At 41.2% G+C, this 27,781-nt stretch overlaps 1 protein-coding gene across 8 annotated transcripts in view; it reads right to left on the bottom strand.

Annotated features, from left to right (window-relative positions):
• KCNMA1 (potassium calcium-activated channel subfamily M alpha 1) overlaps positions 1-27,781 on the bottom strand; it is a 909,315-nt gene that overhangs the window by 644,047 nt on the left and 237,487 nt on the right. For all 8 annotated transcript variants that reach the window (XR_002328114.2, XM_078150867.1, XM_078150865.1 and 5 more), the window contains exon 2: positions 9,290-9,451. Coding sequence is in view for 7 of the 8 variants with exons in the window: in XM_078150867.1 (XP_078006993.1) it covers positions 9,290-9,451 (162 nt within the window). In the remaining variant the exon portion in view is untranslated. The remainder of the gene's footprint in view (positions 1-9,289; positions 9,452-27,781) is intronic.

Genomic DNA, 27,781 nt, shown 5'->3' on the forward strand with positions numbered 1-27,781 from the left:
GGGCTTTGGTACTCCCAAAGGTCAGAAAGAATTGGAGAAAAGAACAACTCCTCATCTAGGTAGTGTTACACCTTATATTGCCACTTGTAAATTTTGGCTTGATCTTAACCTTTCCATGCCTTGGTTGCATGAAGGGAAGAAAGAAAGACAGGCTTTTGTTCCTTACCTAGCCAAAAGAGCTAAGAGGAAACCAAGTAACCAAGAAGCAATGGGTAGCAGAAAGACAGAGAGCTAGGAGATTTAGGGTGAACATCTCTCACAATGAGGAAGAAATACCTTCCAGAAAGTGTCCAAGGAATTAGGAGTGCCAGTTCCCTTAATGCCTGCGAAGCCTGGGGTACTCAGTGATCTCAAGTATTTCTCCAGCTCTCACCCTAGGGCATCTGCAGTGCCTCATGCTAATTCAGACAAGTATATAGAAATCCTAAGAATACTCTGTATTCAAGAAGGCAGAATTTTCCTAGAGTTATTTATTCATCCCAAGGCTCCCTACACGTGCAAATATGATGGCATGAAATAAGAAGAAGATGGCCTGCAAGGTGCCACTTTAACTGCGTGGTCATGAACAAATAGCTTCCCCTCTGAGTCTCAGATTCCTAAGATTTAAAACAAAACAGATTGAACTAAAACAAACAAATTCTAAAGTCCCTTTTAAATCTCGCTGTTGTGGTTGACTCACGTCCAACTCTTCATGACCCCATATGGGATTTTCTTGGCAAAGATACTGGAGTGGTTTGCCATTTCCTTCTCTAGTGGATTAGACAAGTAGGTTAAGTGTCTTGCCCAGGGTCACACAGCTAGCAAGTGTCTGAGGTCAGATTTGAACTCAGGTCTTCCTGATTCCAGGCCCAGTCCTCTATCCACTGAGCCATCTAGCTGCCTTTTAAATTTCTTAGCCTCTTTCCACCTCAGTTTCTTCATTTGTTAAATGGGGTAATAATAACAGCTACCCCCCCTCCCAGGGTGGTTGTAAGGCCGAAACGAGATAACACATGTAAAGTACTTTACAAAGCTAAAAGCAGAAACTGTAGATGATGATGATGATGATGATAATTGTTGTTGTTATTGTTATTCCTCTAAGCCCTGTGATTCTAGAATAGTTTCTCTAACTTGTGTTGGTCATATACTATATGTTGGGCAACTGCCATGCGACACTTAGAACTACCAAAGAGGATAATCTCCCCTAGGAATTCCATCTATAGTCTTATGCAGATGCTTGGGACACTGAAAGGTTAAGTGTCTTGCTCAGGGTCAAACACCTAGTATGTATTACAGGTGGGATTTGAACCCAGTCTTTCCTGACTCAGAAGCCAGCACTCCATCCCCTATAGCACACAATCTCTAATGAGTCTATGCAGCATAGTAGAGATCTATTCCAGGGACTCAGAGACACCCAAGGGAGAAAAAAGTCAGGAGTTTACACTAAGGAAGAACACTAAACTGAAGGAAATGAATCTGAGATCTTTTATGAGACTACAGTGTTGATTCTCTCTTATTCCCCCTAATATCTCCAAATAGAGAGACCTCTGGATCATGAGTGTCCCTCCCCTGCTCCCCACTCCAAGGAGACTGGGGGAAAATGGGAGGGTGAAGAAGTCTCAGCTGTCTCTGAAATTTAAATTTATTTTTATAAAGTTCAAATAATTCCATACTAGGTCCAGGTTGTTTTTTTATGTGAATGAGACAGGCCAAGACTATATTTATAAAGAAGCAGCTACCAATTGTGGCTAGCAGTTTTGAATATGTTTAAATATGAATTTCTATTGAGTTAAGAGAAAAATGAGTGAAATGGAGTGAAAAAAGAGTAAATATGGAGTAAAATAAAGAGTAATAGAGTAAAAAGAAAACATGTTCTAAAGTTAGAACAGAACCTTATTTAGTCCAATCTCCCTTACTACATAGATAGGAAACCAAGATCCAAGAGGCAATATGATTGACTAGGATTACAGTTAAGTGGCAAAACCAGCACTAAGAGTAGGGTCTCTTGAATGCCCATCAGGGCTATAACAAGCATTTTTGCATGTGTCTGGGGCATGGGGCACAAAGTATGCTTTCATTTCAAGCTGAGCCCCTAAGGTACCTCAGGACAACCACTGGGAGAACACGGAGGGTGGGAGAGGAACAGAGCAGGTCTGTGTAGGGGTGTAACTTACTAGGTGTGGCTGCTGAGGGTGATGGAGAAGTCTGTGCCAAGAAGTAGTTTGCAATTTTCAGTAAATAGTCTTGCAAACTAGTGAGTTTTTTTTTCTAGGATGCCTATGGCACCCCAAGACAGATCACTGGTCACCCCCACACTAGTTACAGCTCTGCTCCCACTCCACAATCTTTGCTCCCTGGAAGAAGCACCATCTTTACGTAGAAGAAGTACCATCTTGGTACCATCTTTACGTTGGTGGCTTTCTACTATATGAATTGGCAGAAAATGTACTCTTTCACTGTCTCTTGTGAGAGGTATGCTTATCATTCCATCTTGTTAAGAATATAGGTGTTAACATACACAACAGCTACAATAATAGAGATGGAAAGAACAGCTACCCACCAAAATTAATCAAAAGAAAATGTAACAAAATTATGAAGATCAAGCAGGACTCAAATGAAGAGTTAGGAGAAGACACACCCAACCCACCTGTCCAGGAATAGGGGGGGGAAGAGGGTCTACAGGTGTTCCAAATGGCACAGGTGTTCAGAATTTTCCAAGGTATTGATCAGTTGTGCTGATTTTTACTTCTCAAAAAAATGCTATTTGTTATATGTGGTGGTTTTCTGAGAGGGGGCTCATGATGTGATCCGGACTATCCTTCACACTTCTGTAGACTGAGTGACAGCTAAGCTTCTTAGAGGTATAGGAGACTCAACAACACTGACCATTCTTAATGGATATTATTGCTTTGTGATAGAACTACAGCTATTAGTTATGGTGGGTTGGTTGGAAAGGGGAAGCTAGTTAATGGCATGGAATGTCCCAGAGCCTTAGAGCACTGAAACTTGGGCTCCACTCCACCTATGACATTTACCAATGATGTGACCAAAAGCAAGGCAACTATATTTCTCCAACGGTTTCTTCATCAGTGAAATGGGGATGACAATGCTAAGAATATCTGTGCACCAGGATGTTATGATAAGAAGTTTCATAAACCACTATGTTAGTGTGAATGATTATCATGGCTGCCATTAAGCACTGGGGACTTGGGGTCTCCTGGAGGTGATCCAGATTTTGAAAGGTAACCTCACTAGAATAAAGGTCCTATCTGGCAGGTCCTGTCAAGCTGGAAGGGCTTCTAGGATGGGTGCAGTGACCCACTGCGAATCTGCTATCCAGGAAGCAGCTCAGCTGAGTTCAGAGATACTAAGGGTTTCCATCTATACTTAAGAGATAACCCACATCCATGGAGTCACGGTTCCTTAAGTAGTGAAGATTTGCATAGACATAATAAATTTACATAAACCCTCTTATATTGCTCATTAATATAAATAACTTTCACATTTGAGCTTAATTAATCATCTCCCTCCTATGCACACTTTTTAATCCCTAGGAATCCTGAGCAGCAAAGTGTTATGCAGGGTCACAAAGCCAGTACATATCAGAGAGGGGGCCTGAACTTAATCTATTCTAGAACCATCTCTAAAAATCTCTCTCCAGGGGAACTTTGCTCCCCAAAAGCCAGCAGCCAGTGCACCCAGCTGTGGGCAGCAACTCAGCAGCCACAAGGTGAGTCAGAAAGAGGCCAGATGTTAAAACTGAGTCTCAGAGCCATGCATGAAGGAAAACACATTAAAAATTGAAAGGGGAAAGTCTGACACTCCTATCAACTCTTCTTGCTTCTATCCTCCTGTTGTTACAAGGATAAACATTTGGACAACTCTAGATAAACAACTCTGTCTGTGTGAGAGAGGCAGCATGTCTGAAAGAAATGCCTCCTGCCCCCTTGCCAAGACCTCCACAGAAATTCATTTCTCAATTCACAACAAAAACTTGCCTTCTTTTAAGGCAGGGATTCTTAACCTGGGGCATACTGACCCATGTTTATATTTCAAGGAGTCTGTGAATTTGCAAAGGGAAAATATGATATCCTAATTTTCACTAACCTCTAACTAAAATTTAACATTTCCTTCAATTATTTAAAATCATGATTCTAAGAAGGGGTCCAGAGGCTTAACTTTCCTGGGCCTCAGTTTCCTCATCTGGAAAATGAGGAGTTTGAAACAGATAAGCTCTGAGGTCCTTTCTAACTCTAAATCTATGATTCTAGGATTTTATGTGCTTGGTACAGAGGCACCCCATGTAGGAAGGAGATAATGTTGTATAACATAAGGAAAGCAGTCTTGAGAGTCAGGAGACATGAGTTCTTGTCTTGGCTGGGGCTTGAGCTAACTATGTGACTTTGGCCAAATTGTATACTATCTCTATGCTTCAGTTTCCCAATTTGTAAATACAAGGGATTGGACCAGATAAACTCTAAGGTTTTGTCCTTCTTGATACTCTAAGATTCTGTGATCCTATGATCTCTAAGGTCCCATGTAGCTATAGTTTTGTGAGCTACTCAGGAACAAAAGATTTGGCCTAGCCTTATGTAGAATTTCTTTTTCTAAAGAGACCAGCTGGCAGATTAGGTAGCAGTGAACCCGGACATGTGGGTAAGCAATGGCTGTGCAAGCAAATATTAAGAGCCAGGCCAAGAAGCCACAGGACCTAATTAGTTTAAAGCAAAGTAATGTCAAAATACCACAGCCAAGATCCCGGTGGCTTATGAGGAAACAGGTTGTAACGAGACATTGGTCCAGGTCAGAAATGGAACGCGGAAGGGAGAAACAGCACTGAAGTAGGAGATTAAAAAAAGAAACAAAACTGATGTCTAGTCCTGACTGTAATCTATTGTGTGGGTTTAGGTACCTTTCCTCATTTTGAAATGGGGATCAACACTTAAGAAAGACCATTCTGACCATGGAGACAAGGATGGATTGTAGTAGGAAGATAATAAAAACAGTCTCCTGTTAGGAGGTGCTTGAAATAGTGCAGGCAAATTGTAATGAGAGGATCTACTTGGGCAGTAGCTGTAGAGACAAAGAAAAAGAGAAATCAACAATATCTAGTAATTGATTGGATCTGAGAAGAAAGGATTGAATGACTCCAAAGTTATAAACATGGCAGACCTTCACAATGAGGCCCATCCTATCTTTCCAGGGTTATTATACATGACTCTTCTTCCTTTACTCTGTGCTTCAGGTTGGCCATTTTGGACATTCCAACTTCTGTCTTCATGCCTTTACCCCTATGCCTAGAATTCACTTTTTTTCTCACTTCTCCCTCTTAGAATCCTTTGCTTCCTTCCTTAAAAACCCAGCTCAAATACCACCTTCTACATGAATCCTTTTCAGATTACCCAGCTATTAATGCTCTTTCCTCCAAACTTTGCTTTCACCATTGGGAAGCAATTTGGTAAAAACTAGGCATAGACTAACATCTCAGTCAAAATGGATAAATGATTTAGACAAAAAGATTGGTATAAGTAAATTAGGAGAGCATGGGAAAAATGTGCCTGTCAGAACTACAGACAAAGGAAGAGTTTATGACCAAACAAGAAATAGAGAGAATCACAGAAGTAAAATGCATAATTTTGACTACATGAAATTAAAAAGGTTTTGCACAACAAAACTAATACAGCCAAGATTAGAAGGAAAGCAGAAACTGAGGAACATTTTTACAGCAAGTTTCTCTGAAAAAGACCTCATTTCTCAAATATGTATGGAACTGAGCCAAATTTATTTTAAAAAATGAGCCATTCACCAATTGATAATGGTCAAAGGATATGAATAGCCAGTTTTCAGAAGAAGAAATCAAAGCTATTAATAGTCACATAAAAATACTCCAAATCACTATTGATTTTAGAAATACAAATTAAAGCAACTCTGATATATCACCTCATACCAATCAGATTAACTAACACGACAGAAAAAGAAAATGACAAATGCTAGATGGGATGTGGAAAAATTGAGAAACTAATGCACTGTTGGTGGAGTTATAAACTAGTCCAACCATTTTGGAGAACAATTTGGGACTATGCCCAAAGGGTTATAAAACTGCATACTTTTGACCCAGCAATACCATTACTACATCTACATCTCAAAGAGATTTTTAAAAAGGTAAAAGGACCCATTTGTACAAATATAGATAGATAGATAGATAGATAGATAGATAGATAGATAGATAGACATAGATATAGATATAGATAGATAGATATCTATCTATCTATCTATCTATCTATATATATATAATTTCTAGCAGCTTTTTTTGTGGGGGAAAAGAATTGGAAATTGAGGGGATGCCTATTGATTGTGGAATGGCTGGACAAAGTGTGCTATATGGTTGTGATGAAATACTACCGCTATAAGAAATGACAAACAAGATGGTTTCAGAAAAACCTGGAAAGATTTATGTGAACATATGCAAAGTGAAATGAGCAGAATCAGGAGATCATTGTACACAGTCATAGCAATATTGTAATGATTTTCAACTGTGAATTACTTAGCTATTCTAATCAATACAATGATCTAAGACAATTTTGAAGGACCCATTACGAAATATGCTATCTACCTCCAAAGAGAGAACTGATGAATTCTGAGTTCAGATTAAAGTATACTTTTAAACTTTTTTTTAAATTTTTCTTGTCGTGTGTGTATGTTTTCTCTCATGGCTAATATCAAAATGTGCTTTACATGACTTCACATGTATAATCAATATTTTGCTTGCCTTATCAAGGGGTGGAGGAGGGAAGGAAGAGAGAAAGTTTAGAATTCAATTTAAAAAATGAATGTTAAAATATTTACATGTAATTGAAAAAAATTTTTAACAAAACAAATTTTTTAATATTTTTAATTACTTTCACCTCTAACACATACCAGCTGTCTGACCCTGGGCAAGTTACTCAACTTCTAAGTGCTGTAGACAGCTCTCTAAGACTATTAGTTGCAAAGAAGGTGCTAATTTGCTTTGATAGAAAAAGTTTCCTCATCTGGGAATTTCTTACAGTAATAAAATCACCAGTCCAATCTCTATTTGCCTACATTTCATACATACTTTATTGTACATGTCTTTTCTGGTGGAATGGAAGCTCCTAAAATCAAGGACTGAATCATTTTTCTCTTTGTATCCTCAGTACTTTTATGAGCATAATAAATACCTGTTAATAAACTGATTGATTTTAGTGCCACAGAAAGAAATAGTGAAGAAGGAGCAGTTTTAGGAGAAATGACTTTTGGTTTTGAATTTATTGAGTTTGAGGAAGTGGTGGAAGGACCATCCAGGGGCTATGTCCTAAAGGCAGTTGGAGACAAGGATCTACAGTTCAGAGGTGAGAATGATCAACTTCAGCTCAGAGGAGGAGTAATAAGAAGGCACTTCCCTACCTTATGTAACCTGTGAACATAGGGATGGGTCAAGGGACCAACAGTCACAACAGTAGGAAAAAAAAGATATTTGGTGTGAATGGGAGCATAAGAGGTGGAAGGATCAAAGGAATGGTTTTAATTGTTGTTATTGGAGAATTTCTAAAGCTCAGGACCTTGAGATTCTGTAAGATGATAGGATCTAAGATGTAACCATCAACAAGTAAAGGGAAAAAAAATTAAGACACCTTCAATATTAACTAACCCAACTCTTGGATGAAACAAACAAACAAAAAAATCACCTCTATAACATCCCTGAGAAATGGTAATTTACATAAGTCATTGTTTGAACAACTCCAGAGCTACTGAACTCTATTCATTGTGACCTAAAGAAGGCTAGTCTACCTTTGTGGCAGCTCTAACTTTTAGAAGTCCTTCCCCTTTACTGGGCCCAAATCTGCCTCTCTGTTACTTCTACATCTTGGTCCTCACTCTGTCCTCAAGAGACACATAAGATATATATTTATTCCTTTTTCCACAAAAAATCTTCAAATGATTGAAGGCAGTGATTATGTCCCTGTTAAGCCTCTTCCTCCAGTTGAGCATCTCCAGTTCCTTGCAATGATCCTCATATGATCTGGTTTCAAGCCTCCTCACCAGACTGGAGGACATCCCTGGAAGATCTCTCCAGTCCATAGTCATCTCTCCTTCCTCTGAACTTCTTCAAAATAAAGGAATAAGAACCAGAGTTGAGAGAGATTTTAGGAATGATCTAATCTGATCTCATTTGACAGATTCAGAAACTATCACTCAGATAGGAGACCTGGGATATGTATAATGTTAGATGGATATTTAGTGGCAAAGCAAGAATCTGAACCTAGGGCTACTCACTCCAAATCCAAAATTCTTTCCTCCAGCAAATACACTGGGGAAATAGAATAACCTCAGAGCAATGAGCATCCACTAGAATCTTATTGGCCTCAGTGTGTTCCTAGCTCCTAAGTAATTTCCTAATCCCTTTGAATACACATCTGGTTTGATCCTACATCCTCTGGTAGGATTCAACTCACTTGGGTTCAAGGAAAAGTGATTACAAAATAGGTAAATGAAGTCAAGAAGCTGGCCCAAGGCAAATAAGTGTCTCTAAGTAGCAGGAAAATATAATTGACTCTCCCATGTCAAAACAAAGAGAGACAGAGAGAGAGAGGGAGAGAGAGAGAGAGAGAGAGAGAGAGAGAGAGAGAGAGAGAGAGAGAGAGAGAGAGAGAGAGAGAGAGGCTATTACCAGCAATTTCTGCCTTTACTATTCCACAAGTTATAGTAATCGTGAGCCCCAAAAGACTTCCAGCCATGCACTGATTTTCTTTACTTTTCTCTTCATTTTTTGGACTGTTCTCATCCACTTTTCAGGAAGGAAGACAGCAAAGGAAGGAGGGATCTGAGGCACCAGCTGTGATCACTGCAAAGCAGATTATTCTAGAGCCCATTTTCAGTGAACTCCCTTGAAAAGTACCAAGACTCCTGTTCTTTAGGCACAGGGAAGGAGGCTGCTTTAGAGAAACAGCGATGACACCACATCTTCTTGATGAAAATACAAAGTGTCCCTCTCCTTTGCCAGCATCTCCCCACCACAAATCAGAAAACACAAGGATGCCTGGGTCTAATACTCAGGATATAGTTTACCATGGAATAAAAGGATCATCCATAAAACAGTCTGGGTTTTCTGGGTTTCTTCTATCTCTACCAACTTCCTCATACACAGACTCCCCCCACCCCAGCAAGTAAAAAAAAAAAGCCCCAGGGTGGTCTGAAAGAGTCTGACACCATCCTTTTTTCTTTTCTTTTTTTTTAAGTAGGTAATCATTGCAAAAGAAAAAAAAATGAATAGAGAGTGAGGAGGCCTTACCAGGACTCTGCCAGTTAATGTCTGGGCAGATATCATCACTCCCGCCCAGTCTTTCACAGAGGTCATCCAGCCAACTTCTGCTGCCACCGCCTCCTCTTTTTCATCCACTGGTTTGAGGGTGCCATCTGCCTGAGTAGCTCCATTGTTAATCTTCTGGGCCTCCTGATAACAGAGAAGACAGGATATTAGACCATCGAGCCAAGTAGGAAAAAAAGAAAAAAAACCAGTACCTAATGGGTGGGATCAGATTCAGGTGACCCTAGCTTGGGCAGAACTGAAAGAAGCTATTTGAAACTACTCCACTGGTTTGATGTACTAGTTTGGCAGAACCCCCGGACCCCTCATCATCAGAAATACTTGATAAGTCAACCTACAGGCATGATGTTAAGAAATATATATCTTCTTTCCAATTGGCAGTCCTACAGATACAGATCACAGTGGTCTAAAAGCACCCATCTATAAACTATTGGCCATTCCTCAAGATGCAAGGTGGAAAGAGCATCCCAATTTCATATCCTTTCTAAGGTCAGCAAGAGTATCCTACTCTGGACATAGGGAAGGAAATTTGTGGATTGTTGCCTGCTCTTTCTGTATGTGGAGCTTCAAGTGGCTACATGTCCAATCTCCAGAGTAGAAAGAAGGAACATTAAAGACCAGTGAAGCAAGAGGGAATAACTATTTGGGGATTTCTAAATAGAGAACATGTACTAGGACCATGTGAGTTTCCTTAAGGGTAGACTGTACATGGAAAGAAATACAGTCAGCCCTTCATTTTATGTTCTTCTACTACTTACTATTTATATGTCCTTGAACCAGCCTTAACCTCTCTTAATTTCAGTTTTTTCACGAATAAAACAAAGTGGTTGGGATTAGGGGGTCCTTGAGGTCCCTACTAGCTCTGAATCCTATAACCCAAAGCTGTCAAAAATGGTTTGCCTCAGAAAATCTTAGTTTACTCTAGACCTTGGATTCTGTTCCTGAACCACCAGAGGCCTCTGCTCCAGCTCTATGACCACATCAATTAATTTAATAGTTGCCTACTGTGTGTGTCAGGTCAGGTACCCTACTAGGTGCTAGGGATACACAAACAAAAATGAAAGTCCCTACCCTATATTCCATCAGGGATATAAGCAGTTACCTTCAGTTTCTAAGCTACTCTGACACGGGGAACAATCCTTGTTCTGACAAGGAACACATTAGAAACTGTGGATTAGGACAAAAGCTTTCACCTTTAGTGGGGTCACCTCCAGGATATTCATATTGCCAGTATTCTCATTGAACCCTGCTCTCCATGGTCCTGAATTCCTGAGATGCTCTCTGCTCTGACCTCTGGCAATTACATATCATAGGTCCACTCCCATTTGCTTATCTCCCCTAGTAGTAGCACCTTCCTTGTGACTCCTTCAGTTATCTGCCAGGGCTGAAGTGAGGATCAAATGAGGTCATAGATACTAGAGCAGTTGCTATAGAAATAGACCTGCTTATTATAAATACATTCCTAGAAAGCTCTCTCAAAGGGTGACGGTACACAAGGCTTGGTTTATGGCTTTTACTCCCCCCCTTACACTGATTTCAATATTTTATAAGATTATATTGTTCTTACAATAGAAAGATTCCCTACCCACTCCGTCATTTGAGGATGAGAGAGGAAAGATAGAAAAACTCAACAATAGGGATCAGGAGAATGAGAACAATCTGTAAACAGTGATATTGTAAGCAGGTGATTACTCTATAGACCAGACCAAGTTGACTGGGTATACTCAGTCCCAGAGCTGGGGACAACGATTCTGTATACGCTACTGCGAAGGCATAGCCATACTAACAGGCAAATACCTGCAGCCTGGAAGACTGGGGAATATAACCTGGAACCCACAAACATGGTTCATGGACTTCCTGATCTGTTTAAGTGATTATAAATAAGAGCTGGTATTTACAGAAAACTTTAAAGGGTTACAAGTACTTTACATAAATTCTCTCATTGAGACAACACTGTGAGATAGACCATACATACTAATGGTATTCAACCAATCAAATCAACAAGTACTTATTAAGCCCCTAATATGTGTAAGACAGTGTGTTAGGCACTGGAGATACAAAGACAAAGACTGAAATGATTCCTACTCACAATGAGCTTATATTCTGATGGAGGAGACAAGTATGATGTGTGTATATATACATATATAATATATAAGTAGACAAATACAAACACACACAAAGTAGTTAAATATAAGGCAGTTCAGGAGGATGAGGCTTGGGGGATCAGGAAAGTCCCATGAAGAAGATAGTAGATGAGCATCATCTTACAGGAAGAGAGAAGAGACTTTATGAGAGGGAAGGAAGGAGAAAGTGCATTCCAGGCACTGAAGGTTGTTGGAGGAGGTGTTATTATCCTCATTTTATAGACAAGGAAGCTGAGGTTCAGAAAAGTAAAATGGTAGCTCATAAATTACAAGGATGGGATTCAAACCTAAGAATCCCCTGAATCCAAGACCAGAACTCATTCCACTGCCTTATTTCAGCTAGGGGGCGCAGTGGAGAGAGTGCTGGGCCTGGAGTTGGGGAGACCCAAATTCAAATCCATCTTTAGACACTTACTAGCTGTATGACCCTGGGTAAGACACTTCATTGCTGTTTACCTCAGTTTCCTCAACTGTAAAATGGAAATAATAATAGCACCTACCTTTCAGGGTCGTTGTAAGGATCAAATGAGATAATATTTGTGCAGTGCCTGGCACACAGTAGGCACTATATAAATGCTTATTCCCTTCCCTTCATGTCAACGAAAGGCAGCGTGACATAGTAGGTAGGGAACATGACTCAGGGTCAGGAAGTCCTGGAGTAAGTCCAGTCTCTGACCCTGGACAAATAATTTAATCCCACAATGCCCAAGCCAACTCTCTAAAACTACAGAGAACGTACCTGCATTGGAGGAGGGAATTTCCTCACCAGGACTTCTATAAACCAATGAATTCTTATGTCCACTCCAAAAAAATATCTCTTCTATTTTATAGCTTGAAAAAGATTATTGGTAAGCATTTCCTTAGAAAGGTGATATACCTGAGTTCAAATCCAGTCTCAGACACTCAACACTTACTAGTTGTGACCCTGGGCAAGTTACATAACCCGAATTGCCTCACCAAAAAGCAAAAAAAAAAAATTTTAATTAGAAAGGTGATATAGTAGACAAGCAAAGGAATGCAGCAGAAAGAACCCTGGGGCATCAGTGGAAGTCAGGAAATCCAGGTTCTCATCCCAGCTCTGATTCTTAATTAGAACTGAAATAGCAAGGCACTTCACTTCTCTGGGCCTCAGCTGCTTAATTTGTAAAAGAAGGAGTTTGGACTAGAAGAACCCTAAGGTCCTTTCCCACTCTACAATGCTAAGGCATCATGAACTCCCATTTTATGGATGAGGTGGCACAGTGGATAGAACTCTGGGCCTGGAGTCAGGAGGACTCATCTCTCTGAGTTCAAATCCTGTCTCAGACACTTACTAGCTGTGTGACCCAAGACAAGTCACTTAACCCTATTTGCCTCAGTGTCCTCATCTGCAAAACGAACTGGAGAAAGAAATGGCAAACCACTCCATTATCTTTGCCAAGAAAACCCCAAATGGGGACTAACTGGAAGGACTGAATACCAAATTTTACAACTGAAGTAACTGAGACCCAGAAAGATCACGTGATTCACCAAAGATCTGCTGAAAGATTAGGTGAGTGGTACAACTGGTAGTGTGCTGGACCTGGAGTCAGGAAGATCTGAGTTCAAATCCATCCTCACTCTCTTACTAGCCATATGACCCTAAGCAAATCACTTAAACTCTGCCTCAGTTTCTTCAACTGTAAAATGGGCATAATAATGGTAACTACTGCCACAGGTTTTTGTGAGAATAAAATCATATATTTGTAAAGCATTTTGCAAGCCTTAAAGTGACAAAAAATGCTTCTTGTTGTTAGAAGGAGAAAAGGAACCTAGGTATGCTGCCTCATAATGTAGTGCCTCTTTCCATGGCATAGTTGTAGAGAGTTTATGGAGCTTCTGAATTGAGGGAAGCCACCCTCAGTGTATACTAAAGGGGGGTAGGTATCTCCCAAAGCCAAGAGATTGCTCTCAAGGGAGAGGTAACCTTCTTAACCATGAAGAAAAAGGGAGACTTGGCCAGATTCACATTCAAAGAGAGGGGAAAGACTAAAGAAACACACTGACCTAAATTTGACCATACTGAAAGGAAATCAGATCAGACTGGGTGGACATGTGTTATTATCATGATATTCTCTATGAGTCCCAGTATTCCATCCTATTGTTCTGACACATGTAGCCATTAAAGGTGGGGAGATACAGAATGGTGCAGCAAAAACAATTCTGGACTTGGGATCCAAGACCTGGGTCCAAATATTAACTGTGTGACCTTAGACAAGATCACTGGACTTCTCCATGGGCCTTGGTTTTCTCATCTGTAAAATGAGGGGATTGGACTAGAAGATCTCAAAGGATCTATTTCAGCTTTGAATTCTACAAGTCCCTCATAAAATCACTTCAATCTGTCTTAGCAAAAGTGTAAATCATTACACTGTCACACAAAGTTGATTATACAAATACGTGACTCTTCCCCAAAAAATTACAAATATTTAATATTTCCTGAAATGTCAAAGCCCACACATGCAGTCAGAGCTGAAGAATCTTTTATCTACATTGTAGATACTCCTCTGTTTGGAACCCTATGAGTCCCCCTTCCTCAGAGCCGACACACGCAATCACTTTATTTTTACGAGACATGGGATCTCCTCCCTGCTGCCACTGACCCTCTATATTTTTATATTTTTTTTTAATTTTTCATTAAATCTTTCCCAATTACATATAAAGTTATTTAACATACATTTGTTGAAATTTTAAGTTTGAAATTCTCTCTCCTTCCCACTCCTTCCTCCATTGAGAAGGCAAGCAATATGATCTCAATTATACATGTGAAGTTATGCAAAATATATTTCCATATTAACCATGTTACAAAAAAGAATGCACAAAAAAAGACAAGAAAAATAAAGCTTTAAAAGTATGCTTCAATCTGTACTTAGAGTTCATCACTTTTCTCTCTGGAGGTGGATAGTATTTTTTATAAGAAGTCCTTTGGAATTATCTTGGATCATTGTCTTGATCAGAGTAGCTAATTCTTTCACAGTTGATAATCCTTATGATATTGCTATTACTATGTACAATGTTCTGGTTCTGTTCACTTCACTCTACATCAGTTCGTGTTAAGTCTTTTCAGGCTTTTTTAAAATCATCCTACACTGACCTTCTACTTAAATTCGCATGAATGTTCTCATCCAGCAAACTGACTCCTCCAAATATCATTAGTAATCCCTATTCTAACAGCATGTTAAAGACCTGAAGTCTCCATATGAAATATAGAGATCACTCCTTTGGGGAAAAAAAAAAAGAGGGACAGAACACTGGCCGTGGAATCAAAGGTTCTCTGGGAAAAAAAAAAACATGCAAAGGACACATTTCTAAGTTTAATCTGCATTATTAATATTTTCTCCATCATTTTCTTAAGTCTGGGCAATCAACAAAACAGTAAACTGAACCCTGATCTGAAATACTTGCTAATTTCTGAGATGTACGTGCCTATCCTGAAAATTTAACAACCTGATCTCATGAACTGGTACAAGCTGGCTCCAGTATATCATGACTCATAATCCTACCTCCTTGACCTTGAACAAGTCATTTAATCCCCCTGGGTCTCAGTTTCCTCATCTATAAAATATGGAGGTTGTATTAAACAGCCTCTGAAGAAATGGGAAAAGGACCCACATGTACAAAAATATTTATAGCAGCTCTTTTTGTGGTGGCAAAGAATTGAAAACTGAGAGGATGCCCATCAACTGGGGAATGGCTGAACAAGTCGTGGTATATGAATGTAATGGAATACTACTGTGCTATAAGAAATGATGAGCAGGAGGACTTCAGAAAAACCTGGAAAGACTTATATAAACTGGTGCTGAGTGAAATGAGCAGAACCTGGAGAATATTATACACAGTAACAGCCATACTGCGCAGTGGCTGACTTTGAGAGACTTGGCTCTTCTCAGCAATGCAAGGATCTAGGACAACTCCAAAAGACTCATGATAGAAAATGCTATCTACATCCAGAGAAAGAACTATGGAATCTAAATGCATATAGAAGCAGACTATTTGCTCTCCTTTTCTTTTGTTGTTTTGTTTTATTGATTCATTCTCGTGGTTCCTCCCATCAGTTCTAATTATTCTTTACATCATGACTAATGAGAAATATGCTTAATATGAATGTATAAGTAGAGCCTATATCAGATTGCATGCCATCTTGGGGAGGGGGGAGGAAGGAAGGGGGAGAAAATTTAAAACTCAAAATCTTACGGAAAGAAAATAAATACATTAATTATTTTTTAAAGATAAATGAATAGCCTCTGAAGTCCTTTCCAGCTGTCGATCTATGATACTATAATTGTCTAGCCTTGAATTCACTGGGAAAGGAATAGAAAATTTTAGTGAGAGCTTATGGAACAGAAGACCTTCATTCTTTCATGACAATTTAGATGTAAGTCATCTTAGTCAATTTTCACAAGATTTGTATCCCCACCACATATGAAAGTACTTGGTCAATATCAAGGTCCTGTTCTGATACCTCATCAGGGCTTGGAAGTGACCTGAGGTTCCCAAAGGCTATGCCAGTGCAGGGCTAGCTTCAAAGCACCAAGCTACAGAGGCTTCACATATGGGCTTAGTGGAAGGCAATATGGCTATCTTACAAGGTCCAACCTATCTCTGCTTGAGTAGGTTCATCACCAGCCTCATCACAGGGTGATGAACCTTTTTTGTCAATACAACTGTCTAAGATAGTCTATCATGTCACAGAGGAATCTAGATCTGCCTTAGGGAAAGAAAAACCCATAGTGATAAAATCATAGATTCCTAGGTATTGAGGAATAAGTTGTCCAAGAGCCTTTATTGTTACATGATTTAAAAATAATTCCATATATTTGTAAACAAACATAATGACTCCTTGTTCATTAACAATGTTTTGTCTTTCAAAATACTCTTCCCTAACCTCTTCCATGAGAAAGGAATATTGGGACATTTCTCCATTTCACAGACTAGGAAACAGTCTGTAGTGTAGCATACTTAAGAGTCAGGGGACCTGAGTTTGAATTCCTCCTTAGATACAAGCTATGTGATTTGGAGCAAGTCAGCCTCTCAGAGGCTCGGTTTTCCACATCTGTAAAATGGAAATAATAACAATGTCACAGTCCTCTCCACAAGGTTGATGTGAACAGTGTTTTGTGAATCTAGTAGCCTATAAAAAGGTGGCTCTCTTGCTCTCTCTCTCTCTCTCTCCTCTCTCTCTCTCTCTCTCTCTCTCTCTCTCTCTCTCTCTCACACACACACACACACACACACACACACACACACACACACACACACACGACTTTAACTGACTTTTCCAATGTTACATACCAAGTTGGGTATAAAGTCAAGCCCAGAAGTTACGTCCTTGCCTGAAAGACTTCTTAGGCCCTTCTATCACAGATATGTTGTGATTCTTAGAGCATAGACTGGGGAGAACTTAGCAACTTTTCTCCTGGGTGGTGACTGCTAGTGACATTCAGGTTAGCAGTCCACCTCCCTCCTTTGCCCTCCTCCACCCACTTAATTCAATTTAATTCAATTAAATTCTGGCTCCCTGGAAATGCAGTTAGCACTGGGGGTGGGGTAGACTGGGGGCAGCCAGGGAAGTAGGGGGAGGACACCCGGGATTCCTCATAAACCAAATAGATTTTTAATTGGTGAATAATTCACAAGCAACAGAGGTATATGACAGATAATACTATCTTTCCAGCCCTCTTACCTATTGTTTAACAAGGCATTCATTATTTTAATTACTTTATGATAGGCAATGAAAAACACAGACTAAAAGGAGATAATGCATTTGTTATTATTTAGTTACATGGAATCATTGTGAGCCTTAATTACTAAGTAGAGGAACCAGGGCTTCAGGAAATGCTGGGGGGCTCTGGACAAAGCCCCATTGGTTTTTGTTCCAGGCTGGCAGTGAGTTGTAAATCCTCCTCTCTGGTGTAGATAGCAGCTCTCTTCACCAGGGGCTCCAAACTCTCTCATATGCATTTATCTTATTTTGGTTCACTTGCCCCCTCCAGTGAAACCAAATGTTACTGTAACAATCCCTTTTATAGATAAAGGCAAGGGAGGCTCAGAGAGGCTCTGATCTACCTGAGGCCACACAGCAAAGCAGAGGCAGATCCCAGTCCAGGGAACTGTCTTCCACCAAATTCTTGCCTTTGCTGCTGAAGGTACTTTTCGTAGAATCATAAAGTCTTATAGCTAGAATTTGTATTGCTAGAAGGCCAATGTGGTATGTCAGAGAATGGGCCAGGCTTGGAGTCAGGAAGGTTTGAATCTGTCCTGTTTACAGATCTGTGTGACCCAAAGCAAGTGAATTAAGTGGATCAATTATGGAGATAATAAGATCTTAAATAGTTGTTGTGAAACTCTGAGACAGTCTATGTGAAATGCTTTATAAATTTTAAAGTGCTCTAGCTAGGTTCTGTCCTGCGTGTGTCCTGGACGCTTTGGCAGCATTTAATGAAGCCTATGGCCTCCATCTGAGAATCTATTCATCTAAGTGCATAACACAAGATACGTAGAATTACAGAGGAAATCAATTACATTGAAATTAAGTTATCAAAATATATGGAAAAAGAAAAGCTTGTGGATACCTTGATTGTTAAGCTATTACTGTGCACAATGTTCTGGTTATTCTCACTTCACTCTGCATCAATTCACGTAAGTCTCAGGTTTTTCTGAAACCATCCTGCACTGACCTTCTATTTAAAAGCATATGCATGTTTTCATCCAGCAAACTGACTCCTACAAATACCATTATTAATCCCTATTCCAACAGCAACTAAGTTTAAGACTTCTGTACTATATGAATATCAGTTGTTATTATTGTCTAACCCCCAAATTTTACAAATGAGGAAACTGAGACCTAGAAACAGGAAGTGACTTGTCCAAGGTTATTCAGTTAATTGGTGTCAGAGTCAGGGATGAAGCTTGGGTGTTTTGACTCCCAGTCCAATGCTCTTTCTGCTAAACACTGCATTAAATTACAGGAAATATAAACCACATCTAATTTCAAATGACAAAGAGAATTTCTCTCCTCAAATCAGAAATCTCCTGAAATCAACACCTCCCCCTAAACCCACAAAGAAGATTGGGGGGAATTACAGTAACAAGAAAAGAAAGTTAAAAGGAGATAAAGCCTACAGAATCTATATGACAGAACCAATTCCAGAAGAGAGCTATAGTCAAGGGCTACCTATTTTGCATATACTTTCTGTGTGACCCTGAGAAAGTCACTTAACACCCTCAGTACTCTGGTCAGCTCTCTAGACTGCAGAGGGGATGCCATCCTGCATCAGTAGAGGGTGTTTCCATTACTAATAAAATCACAGCCAGGCCTTATCCCTAGAAGCAACAATATCAGGGGAAGCTTGAAAATTTGCTTAGGATTGTAGATATATACATGGCAATGCACCATAGTAGGGACAAAGGACATGTATGGGCAATAAAGAAAGAGAACTTGAGATTTTAAGGCAAGGAGATAGATAACTATGATGGAAGGGAAGGCAAGGAAAGGGAAGGAATTATTATTATCCTCATTGAAATTGAAGCAAACAGGTTAAGTAACTTGCCCATGGACACACAGCTAGTAGTGTATGAGGCTGGATTTGAACTCAGGCCTTCCTGATTCTGTGCCCAGCACTCTCTGTGCATTATGCCATCCAGTTGCCTCAAGCACCAGAAAGACTTAGCGAGGCAGCAGTTATGACTGTATTAAAATAATAGGAACGTTGTTTAGTGAAATAAAGTTTTAAGGTAGGTGTTATTATCATCTGCCTTTCATAGATGTGGAAACCGAGGCTCAGAGATGTCAAAGTCACTTGCCCAGGGCCACACAGAAGGATTCAAACCCATGTCTTCTTGACTCCCAGTTCAGAGTTCTATCCACTACCCTGCACTGCCTTTTTATGACAGGGCATAATAATAGGATCACAGTCATAGACATAAAGTTGGAAAGGACCTCAGGGATTATCTAGTTCAATTATCCCATTTTGCAAATAAGAAAAGAGCCTGAAGAAGTAAAGGGACTGGCCCCATTCACATAGGGAGTAAGTACCAGACCTGGGATTTGAACTCAGGTCCCCTGATTCCAAGCTCAGCATTCTTTCCACCACCCTAGTCTTTTCTGGCCTCTGACATCCTGCTTGACTCTGAAACACAATATCACTTTTCTTTATCTTCAGCCACACATTGCCAGACCACAAGTGTGTTGGAGAGATTCAATTACAAGGCACACAGGTCTTAAGCATCAGAGTAGGATTCAAACCCAAGTCCAGTGACTAAATCCAGCGATCTTCCCCCTCTCCCATTATTGAGGACAATGGTTTTCTAAAACCTAACCAAGCAATTCACAAATATGTAATAAGTACTTACTAGGTACGAGGCACTATGTTAGGGAAATAATGGAAACCATCCATGCTCCCTCCCCCTGATTTCTCTATACTCAACTCACATTTTGGCAGCTTCCACACACCTGACCGGAGGCAGACAGGCTTCAGGAAAGACAAATGACTGATCATCATGCGTTTCTCAGACCAGCTGACCAGACCTCACCCTGATTGTGCCAAACACAACAAGCCATCAGCTGGACCGCAAGCACAGCGTCTTGTTTCAAAGGCAGCTTCAGGGGCTGTGGTTCACGGCTTAGGAAGCCAGCCCAGCATCATTCATTCAATAGACAATTATCCAGCCTAGTCTCTAAAAGCAGGGCTGCCCCAACCCTGATAAAGCGGCTATCACAAAGTCTCTACTAGCTGTGGCTGCCATGCCTCTCTCTGGAACTTCATTGGCAGCGAAGCAAGAAAGATGCCTTCTATCTTCCTTTCTTAGGCTACAAGATTCACAAAACACTGTTCACATCAACCTTGTGGAGGGGACTGCGAAGTTGTTATCATCTCCATTTTACAGATAAGGAAAGCTGAACCTCTGAGAGGCTGGCTTGCTCCAAATCACACAGCTTTCTTCCTGCTATTTACAATGTCATATGGGGGTCTCAAGACTGAGAAGAGCCTTGGCCCAACTCTCCCAGTGACTAGCTGCATGGCCTTTGTCAATTTGCTTTTTTTTTTTTTGTCAAGTACCTCTGAGCCTCAGTTTCCTCAATGGATTAGTGTGAGGCTCAAATGAAATGAATATAAAAGGCATTGAAAAATTTAAATGTCACTCCTCTGCTCAAAAGGTCTCAATGGCTCCCTAAGTTTCTAAGACGGGGAGAAAGGGAAAGGAAGAAGGAAATAAGCATAATAGTGCCTATTATGCCAAGTGCTTTTTATAAATATCTCATTTGATTCTTACAACAATCCTGTAAGGTAGGTGCTGTTATTATCCCCATTTTACAGTTGAGGATACTGAGGCAGACAGCAGGTGAGTGACTTGCACAGGGTCATACAGCTAGTCAGTGTCCAAGCATGAATTTGAACTCAAGGTTTCCTTCCTCCATGCATGGCCCTGGATCCACTATACCACCTGTCTGCTCCCAAACTCCTGGATTGGACATTTAAAGGCCTCCCCAGTCTGACTCCAATCCATGTTTCCAGACTGAGTTCTCATCACTCCCGCTGGTAGAGGCCATGTGGCTTACTTCATACCCTACATATCTCCTGTACCCAGAGATGCCCTCCCTGCTCATGACTCCCCAGCTTCCTTCCAGGTTAAACTGTGGTGCTGTCCCTGGAATAAGGCCTTTCCTGTTCCCCCACTCCCTACCAGGTGCTGAGTGCCCTTTCCAAACCATTGAATTACACTTACTTTTTATAGCATTTCTCATTGTAATATCTGTATAAATACTATATCCCTCAAGTAAAATGTAACTGCCTCGAGGTCAGCAATGATTTCAGTTTTGCCTTTTTATTCTCAGAGTGCAGAGCAGCATGGGCATGTAACAGATGCTGAATGAATGAATGGACATTTGGAGTGTTCCTAACATGCTCAACCTTGATCATCATCACATCCTATGATTTTGCTGATGTATGCTCCTCCTGATGAGAAATTCCTCCCAAGGAGCTTTGGGCACTGCAGTGAAACCTAGTCTTAGAGGATTTTCTAGAGTCTTGTGATGTTAGTGATTTGCTCGAATCACATAGCCAGTACATATGGTAGAGGCAAGGCTATCGGTTCCAGGAATTGCCAACTGCTCTTAGCACATGGTCTAACAGGGAAGACTTAGAATTTCTAGAGAAATTGGGAATTTCCAATTCCCAGCTCCCAGATTTCCAGCACAAACCCAAGCTGACCTTTCATCTCAGAACACAGAACCAGGGGGATTCCTTTATGCCACTTGAAGGGATGTCTGGATCTCTGGCTGAGTGGTCCTCCAGGCCTGGCACACCTGCTCTTCAACCCACATATCAGTTGGCCCTGTCTGATGGGGCCCACACATGCACACTTACTCAACACCTGCCAGGCTGAGCAGTAAGCCAAGGTTCTTGAAGTCACACACTTCTGCAGAGCAGCTGCATCGGAAAGAGCAGGGCCTGTTCCCCCGTCAAGGAGGAAGCTGACTGGCATAAGGGGGAATGTGCCAGGAGTAGGGAAATTCCAAAGTCGCATTTGCTAAAGTTCCCCCATCCTAGGCCTCCTGACTTCCTGGTTGCCCAGGTAATCTCCTGGATATCAGATCACTTACCTTGGGCAATGTGAGGTTAACAGGATTACTAGTAGGGGTAAGAGGGGCAGGAAGCTTATTTTTTTCTAGTGGGAATGTGGGGTGAGGGGAGGGAGAGCCATACTTGTGTAAGAAGCATTGAGGGATTTGATTTAGACTCCACAGACTTCCAGGGGAAAATATTTGCAGGCTGCTGGGGAAAGCATGACAATTGCAAAATTGACAAGATTAGGAGAGGCAGGGGAAGAGAGAAGTTTTCTCTCCCACCAGCCTTTCTCCCTCCCTTTCTACCCAAGAAGGACTGAGGACTCAGTAGGGCTTCAGTTCATACGATAAGTCAGTCCTTGGTGTGTGCCCTAACTAAATTGGATAAGGAACATGAAAAAAAAAAAGAAGGAAAAGGCATTCTCTCTCTCTCTCTCTCTCTCTCTCTCTCTCTCTCTCTCTCTCTCTCTCTCTCTCTCTCTCTCTCTCTCTCTCTCTCTCCCCCCCCCCTCTCTGTCTCTTGTCTCTGTCTCTGTCTCTCTCTTTTCTGATAGACCCAGTGGTCTGGCAGATCTTTTCATAGGACCACAGCTAAAGAACTCAAAAGGGCATCCATAGAATCCAAACTTTTTATTTTACAAATGGGGAAAGTGAGTCCCAGAGAAGGTAAATGCCTTGTCCCAGGTCACAAAGGGATTAAGTGGTAGAATCAGGATTTGAACCAAAGGCCTATGAGCCCAGATGCAGGTGGGCAACTCATCAATCCCTAACTTTTCTTTACATTTTACCACCCTCACCATCTTTTCTTTCTTTAGTTTTTAAAGTATTTTTCTCTCCCTTTCATCTCTCCTCCCACCCCCCACCATCTGCATCTTTCCCATCACTATCAAAGGTAGTGTCTAGAGTGTTCAGAGCAGGAAGAGCACTGAAGCAGAGGTCTCTGATTCAAGCTGCAGGTCTGCTGTTAATTAGTTGTATGATCTTGGGTAGATCATCTCCTTCCCTGCCCTCAGTTTCCTCATCTGTCAGATGGATATAATATCGGTCCTACATGCACAAAGGAGTCTAAAAAATTTACTGGAAAGACTGAGCACCCATGACCTAGTGAGGGGCAGTTTGGAAGAGGACATGGAAAGCAAGTCATGGAGCCAGGGGTCAAGAGGCTCAGAAAGTCCAAAGACCTATATGAGCATCACATTAATTTTCATTACGTAATTTAATATAACTAGAGATCAGGCCTTGAAGTCGGGGTGATCTGGACTCAAGTCCTACAGCTGACACATTTAACCTTTACCTGTCCCAGGCCAGGGAGCAATGAGCTGCCCACCTACATTAGGGGAGAGAGTTCCCCACATTGATAGTTCTCCAAACCACAGGTCCAGGTTTAAAAGAAAAGCAAAAATAATAATAATAATAATAATTCTGTCCACTCTCCCAAGATCAAGGACAGCTAGGTGACACAGTGGATAGAGCACTGGCCTGGAGTTTGAAGACCTAAGTTTAAATTCAGCTTCAGACATTTACTGGCTGTGTGACCCTGGGCAAGGCACTTAACCGAAATTTACCTCAGTTTCCTCATCTGTAAAATGAGTATAATGACAGCACCCACTTCCTAGGGTTGTTGTGAGGCTCAAACGAGATATTTTTTAAAAAGAACTTAGCACAGTGTCTGGCACTTAGTATGCGCTATGTGGCTGTTCACTATTGTCATTAACTACTATTATCCCTACACCCCCAGAAGCCAATGTTATCATTGCTCAAGCCTCAGCTCATCCAATCCATCATCCCCATCCTCAGTTTCCTCACCTGTAAAAGTGATCTTGAGAAGGTCACATCTGCTGGTACAAATCTGCCAGAAACTGTGCTGGGGAATCTGCATTAAAAATCACCATTTCCCGAGCCCAGCAACGGGGCTCAGAAACGAGCACCAGGGTCAGACGTGGTTCAGTAATGACAAGTCACCCAGATTCACATATCAGATCTGTTATAAGGCAGCACTTTCCAATCACAGAGCATTTTCCATGCTGATGGGGTAGTGTCACAGAGTGGATAGACAGCCAATCTCCAAGCCAGGAAGACCTGAGTTCAAGTTCTGACTCTTGCACACACTGTCAGTGTGACTCTGGTCAAGTCTCTTAATTTAACCTGTCAGTGCACTCTGCAACTGTGTAAGCGGCAGAGCAAGTGGTGATCTGCTTTGGAAGAGATTCAAACTACATTATCTACCCCTATCAGCCAAGCTGACTATACCAGGGGAAGACGGAAATAGTATTCGGTGCTGCAGCTTTCTGAATCTGCTTGTTCAGTCATTTGCAGTCATATACAACTCTCCATGACCCCATTTGGAGTTTTCTTGGCAAAGGTACTGGAGTAGTTTGCCATTTCCTTCTTTAGCTCATTTTACAGATGAGGAAACTGAGGCAAACAGGGTTAAATGACTTGCCCATGGTAGAAAGTATCTGAGGACAGATTTGAACTCAGGAAGATGAGTCTTCCTGACTCCAGGCACAGCACTGCATGCACTATGGCGCCACCTAGCTACCCACCTAATTTCTGAATAGTAATGCACAAAAATACCTTGGAATATGGTGCACCTAGTATAGTCTCGATACAGAGAAGACTTGAGATTTTAAGGCAAAGAGGCAAATATGACCTCACAAGTACCAGTGAAATTTAATGTAACCTTTACGTGAGATCATGGTAATGCCATCACTTAACAAGCATTTACTGACAACCAATTATGTACTGACAACCAATTATGTACTGACAGGCAATTTAGAACAGTGCATAGAAAACCAGTTTGGGAGCCAAGGTTCAAGCTCCCCCTCTAGTGCATAATTGCTGTGTGATCCTAGGTGCATTTCTTAACATCTCAGTGTCCTACAAAACTTGGAGAGTTCTTAATCTTTTTTTCTGTTTTGTTTTATCATGGACCCCTTTCATGAAACCTATGGTTCCTTTCTCAGATTAATGTTTTTAAGTGTATAAAATAAAATACAGAAAATTACAAAGAAGAGAAATTCTGCTGAAATACAGTCATCAAAATATGTTGTTGTTATTGTTGTGATGGTGGAGATGTCGATTTAGTCATGTCTGAATCTTTGTGACCCTATTTGGGGTTTTCTTGGCAAGGATACTGGAATGGTTTACTGTTTCCTTCTCCAGTTCATTTTACAGATGAGGAAACTGAGGCATACAGAGTAAAGTGACTTGCCCAGGGTCACACAATTTAGTAAGGGCCTGAGGTTAGAGTTGAACTCAAGTCCTCCTGACCCCAGGACTGCACTGCACCACCTAGCTGTTCCCATCAAAATATATATACATATATTTTAAAGTCCAAAGATATGAAGTGAAGAACCCCTGCTCTAAAACTATAAGTTAGAAATTAGGTGCTATTTGCATTGAAAGAGGGAGTTTCCTTACTTGGGAGCTCCCCAGAGCAATGAAATTAAAGGTCCAGTCCCTAAATCCTTTCCATACATTATCTTATTTGCTCTTTCCCAAAACATTGAGCTGGACAGTGCAAGTATATTATGCTCATTTTCTTAACAAGGGTCTTGAGGTTTTACAAGCTCAATGACTTTCCTATGGTCACACAGCTCGAAGGTGCCAAGACTAGGCCTCCTCCGCAGGTCATCGGTCCCCAATACCAATACTTTTCCTGCTACATCTAAACACAAGTATTGCCTCACCAATAAATAGGAGCTTTGTTTTTTTTTTTCAGAAAGAGAGAGAAAAAGGTCAGATTATCTTTATTAGCCCTTCCTCCCCCTCAAGCACTTGGCTCTGAGCTCTGCCCAGCAATCCCCAGGGTGTTGAAAGCTGGGAGTGGAGAGAATTGGCCGGATGCCCTCAGGGCTGAGTGGGGAAGTGAACCCATAATGGGGTGAAGTAGGTTTGAAGGGCACCACTCTGGTAGAATTCTACTCAATTGTGCTCATGGAGCATCCCCTTTCTATTTACTTTTCTCGGTGCATGCTGTCTCCCCAAAATGGAAAGGAAGGGTCCTGAGGAGTAAGACTGCTGCACATTTGCCTCCATCTGCGTAGTGCCCAGCCCAGAGTCCGGCATCAGATGCACAATTGATTGAGTTGGTTTGCGTCACTGCAGCAGAGACCCAGAGCTGGGGAGGAGCTTAGATGCCGCCTCCTTCAACTCCGTTAAAGTGAGGACCAGAGAAATGAAGAGACTTGCTCGAGATTACATAATAAGTGGTAGTGTAAGTATTCTGTGGCAGAGATAGGATTAGAACCCAGCTCCTCTCATTCCAAATATAGTGCATTTTCCGCTATACCACGGATATGCAGGTCTACTCTGTGGGGGTACAGAAAGCAGGAGGAGGTGGGTGGTGATAACTGACCTGTCCCTAATTCTCCACAGTCCAACAATGTTAAGCACTCATATAACATTAGAACTAGAAGGGAAGGACTTGATGGGGGAGAGAGAGACAGAGACAGACCGAGAGAGACAGAGACAGAGAGAGACGTGGAGAAAGAGAGACAGAGAGCGACAGAGATAAATAAAAGAGAGAGAGAGAGACAGAAACAGAGACAGAGAGTGACAAAGAGAGACCGAGACACACAGAGACACACAGACACAGAGAGACAGAGGACAGAGAAGGAGAGAAAAAGAGAAGGAGAGGGAGAGATGTGGAAGAGAGGGGAACAAATGAAGAGACAGAGAGAGGCAAAGAAGAGGAGAAAGAAACAGAAACAGGGAGAATGAGAGAAACAAAGACAGAGAGATACACAAGGAGGGAGAGGAAACTGAGGCAGACAGAGGTCAAATGATTTGCCCAAGATCACATAGCTAGTAAATGTCTAAGGCTGGATTTGAACTCAGGTCTTCCTGACACCATGCCCAGCACTCTCCACTGTACCATCTAACTGCCTCTAGTCAGTCTGAAGTCAGAGGGCTGGACAAGATGACCTCTGAAGGTCTTTCCCAGCTTCATTAATTAAAAGTCCATGAAACATAATTCCCCAAAGGGTGATAAGTGTGTAAATAGCAAATCTTCTGCTGAAAATTAGAGGGAAAAAAAAATTTTTTTAAATCTGCACTAATGCATATATCTCAGCTAATATACCACATTTACAAAATAACAATCTCCCTCAATTAGCTTAATTAAACAGAAGAATTGAGTGATTGTACATGGTTTTTATGACATAACAGTTTTTGTGATTAACGAATACCCCTTTTCCCAAATAGACAATGGACTAATTACTGGGAGCCCGGACTGGAATCCACTGTTACGATTGTCAAGGGTAATCTCTTGGAGGAGAGGAGACAATTCCGCTTCCACATCTGCAAGGCAGCCCTTCTTCCCCTAAGGAAGACAGTCTCTGAACCTACTAAACCAAGAGCAAAGCGATTGCAAGTACCCAATGGGGGCGGAGATTCAAAAGAAAACAAGATTTCTACTGGAGCCATTGCCCGGTTCTTGAGAAAGGCGAAGCAATATTTAGGGGAGCAGGAAGAAGGAAGAGGTATACAGAGAGGCTGATCCACAAACCCACATTTCTTTAACACTTTAAAGTTTACAGAGCCCCATCCTCACGACAACTTTGTGAGAAGAGATATATAGTGCTAGTATCATGCACCCACTTTCCAGAAAAGAAAACTGAGACTCAAGGAAATCAAGTGACTTGCCTATGGGGAGCAGCAGAAGGGGAAAACATGATTGAAGCAGCTTAAGTAGTGGGAAGCACACTGGATTTGGAGTCTGAA

Source organism: Phascolarctos cinereus, unplaced genomic scaffold, assembly GCF_003287225.1.
Source record: "Phascolarctos cinereus isolate Bilbo 61053 unplaced genomic scaffold, phaCin_HiC Scaffold_3;HRSCAF=262, whole genome shotgun sequence".
Lineage (NCBI taxonomy): Eukaryota > Metazoa > Chordata > Mammalia > Diprotodontia > Phascolarctidae > Phascolarctos > Phascolarctos cinereus.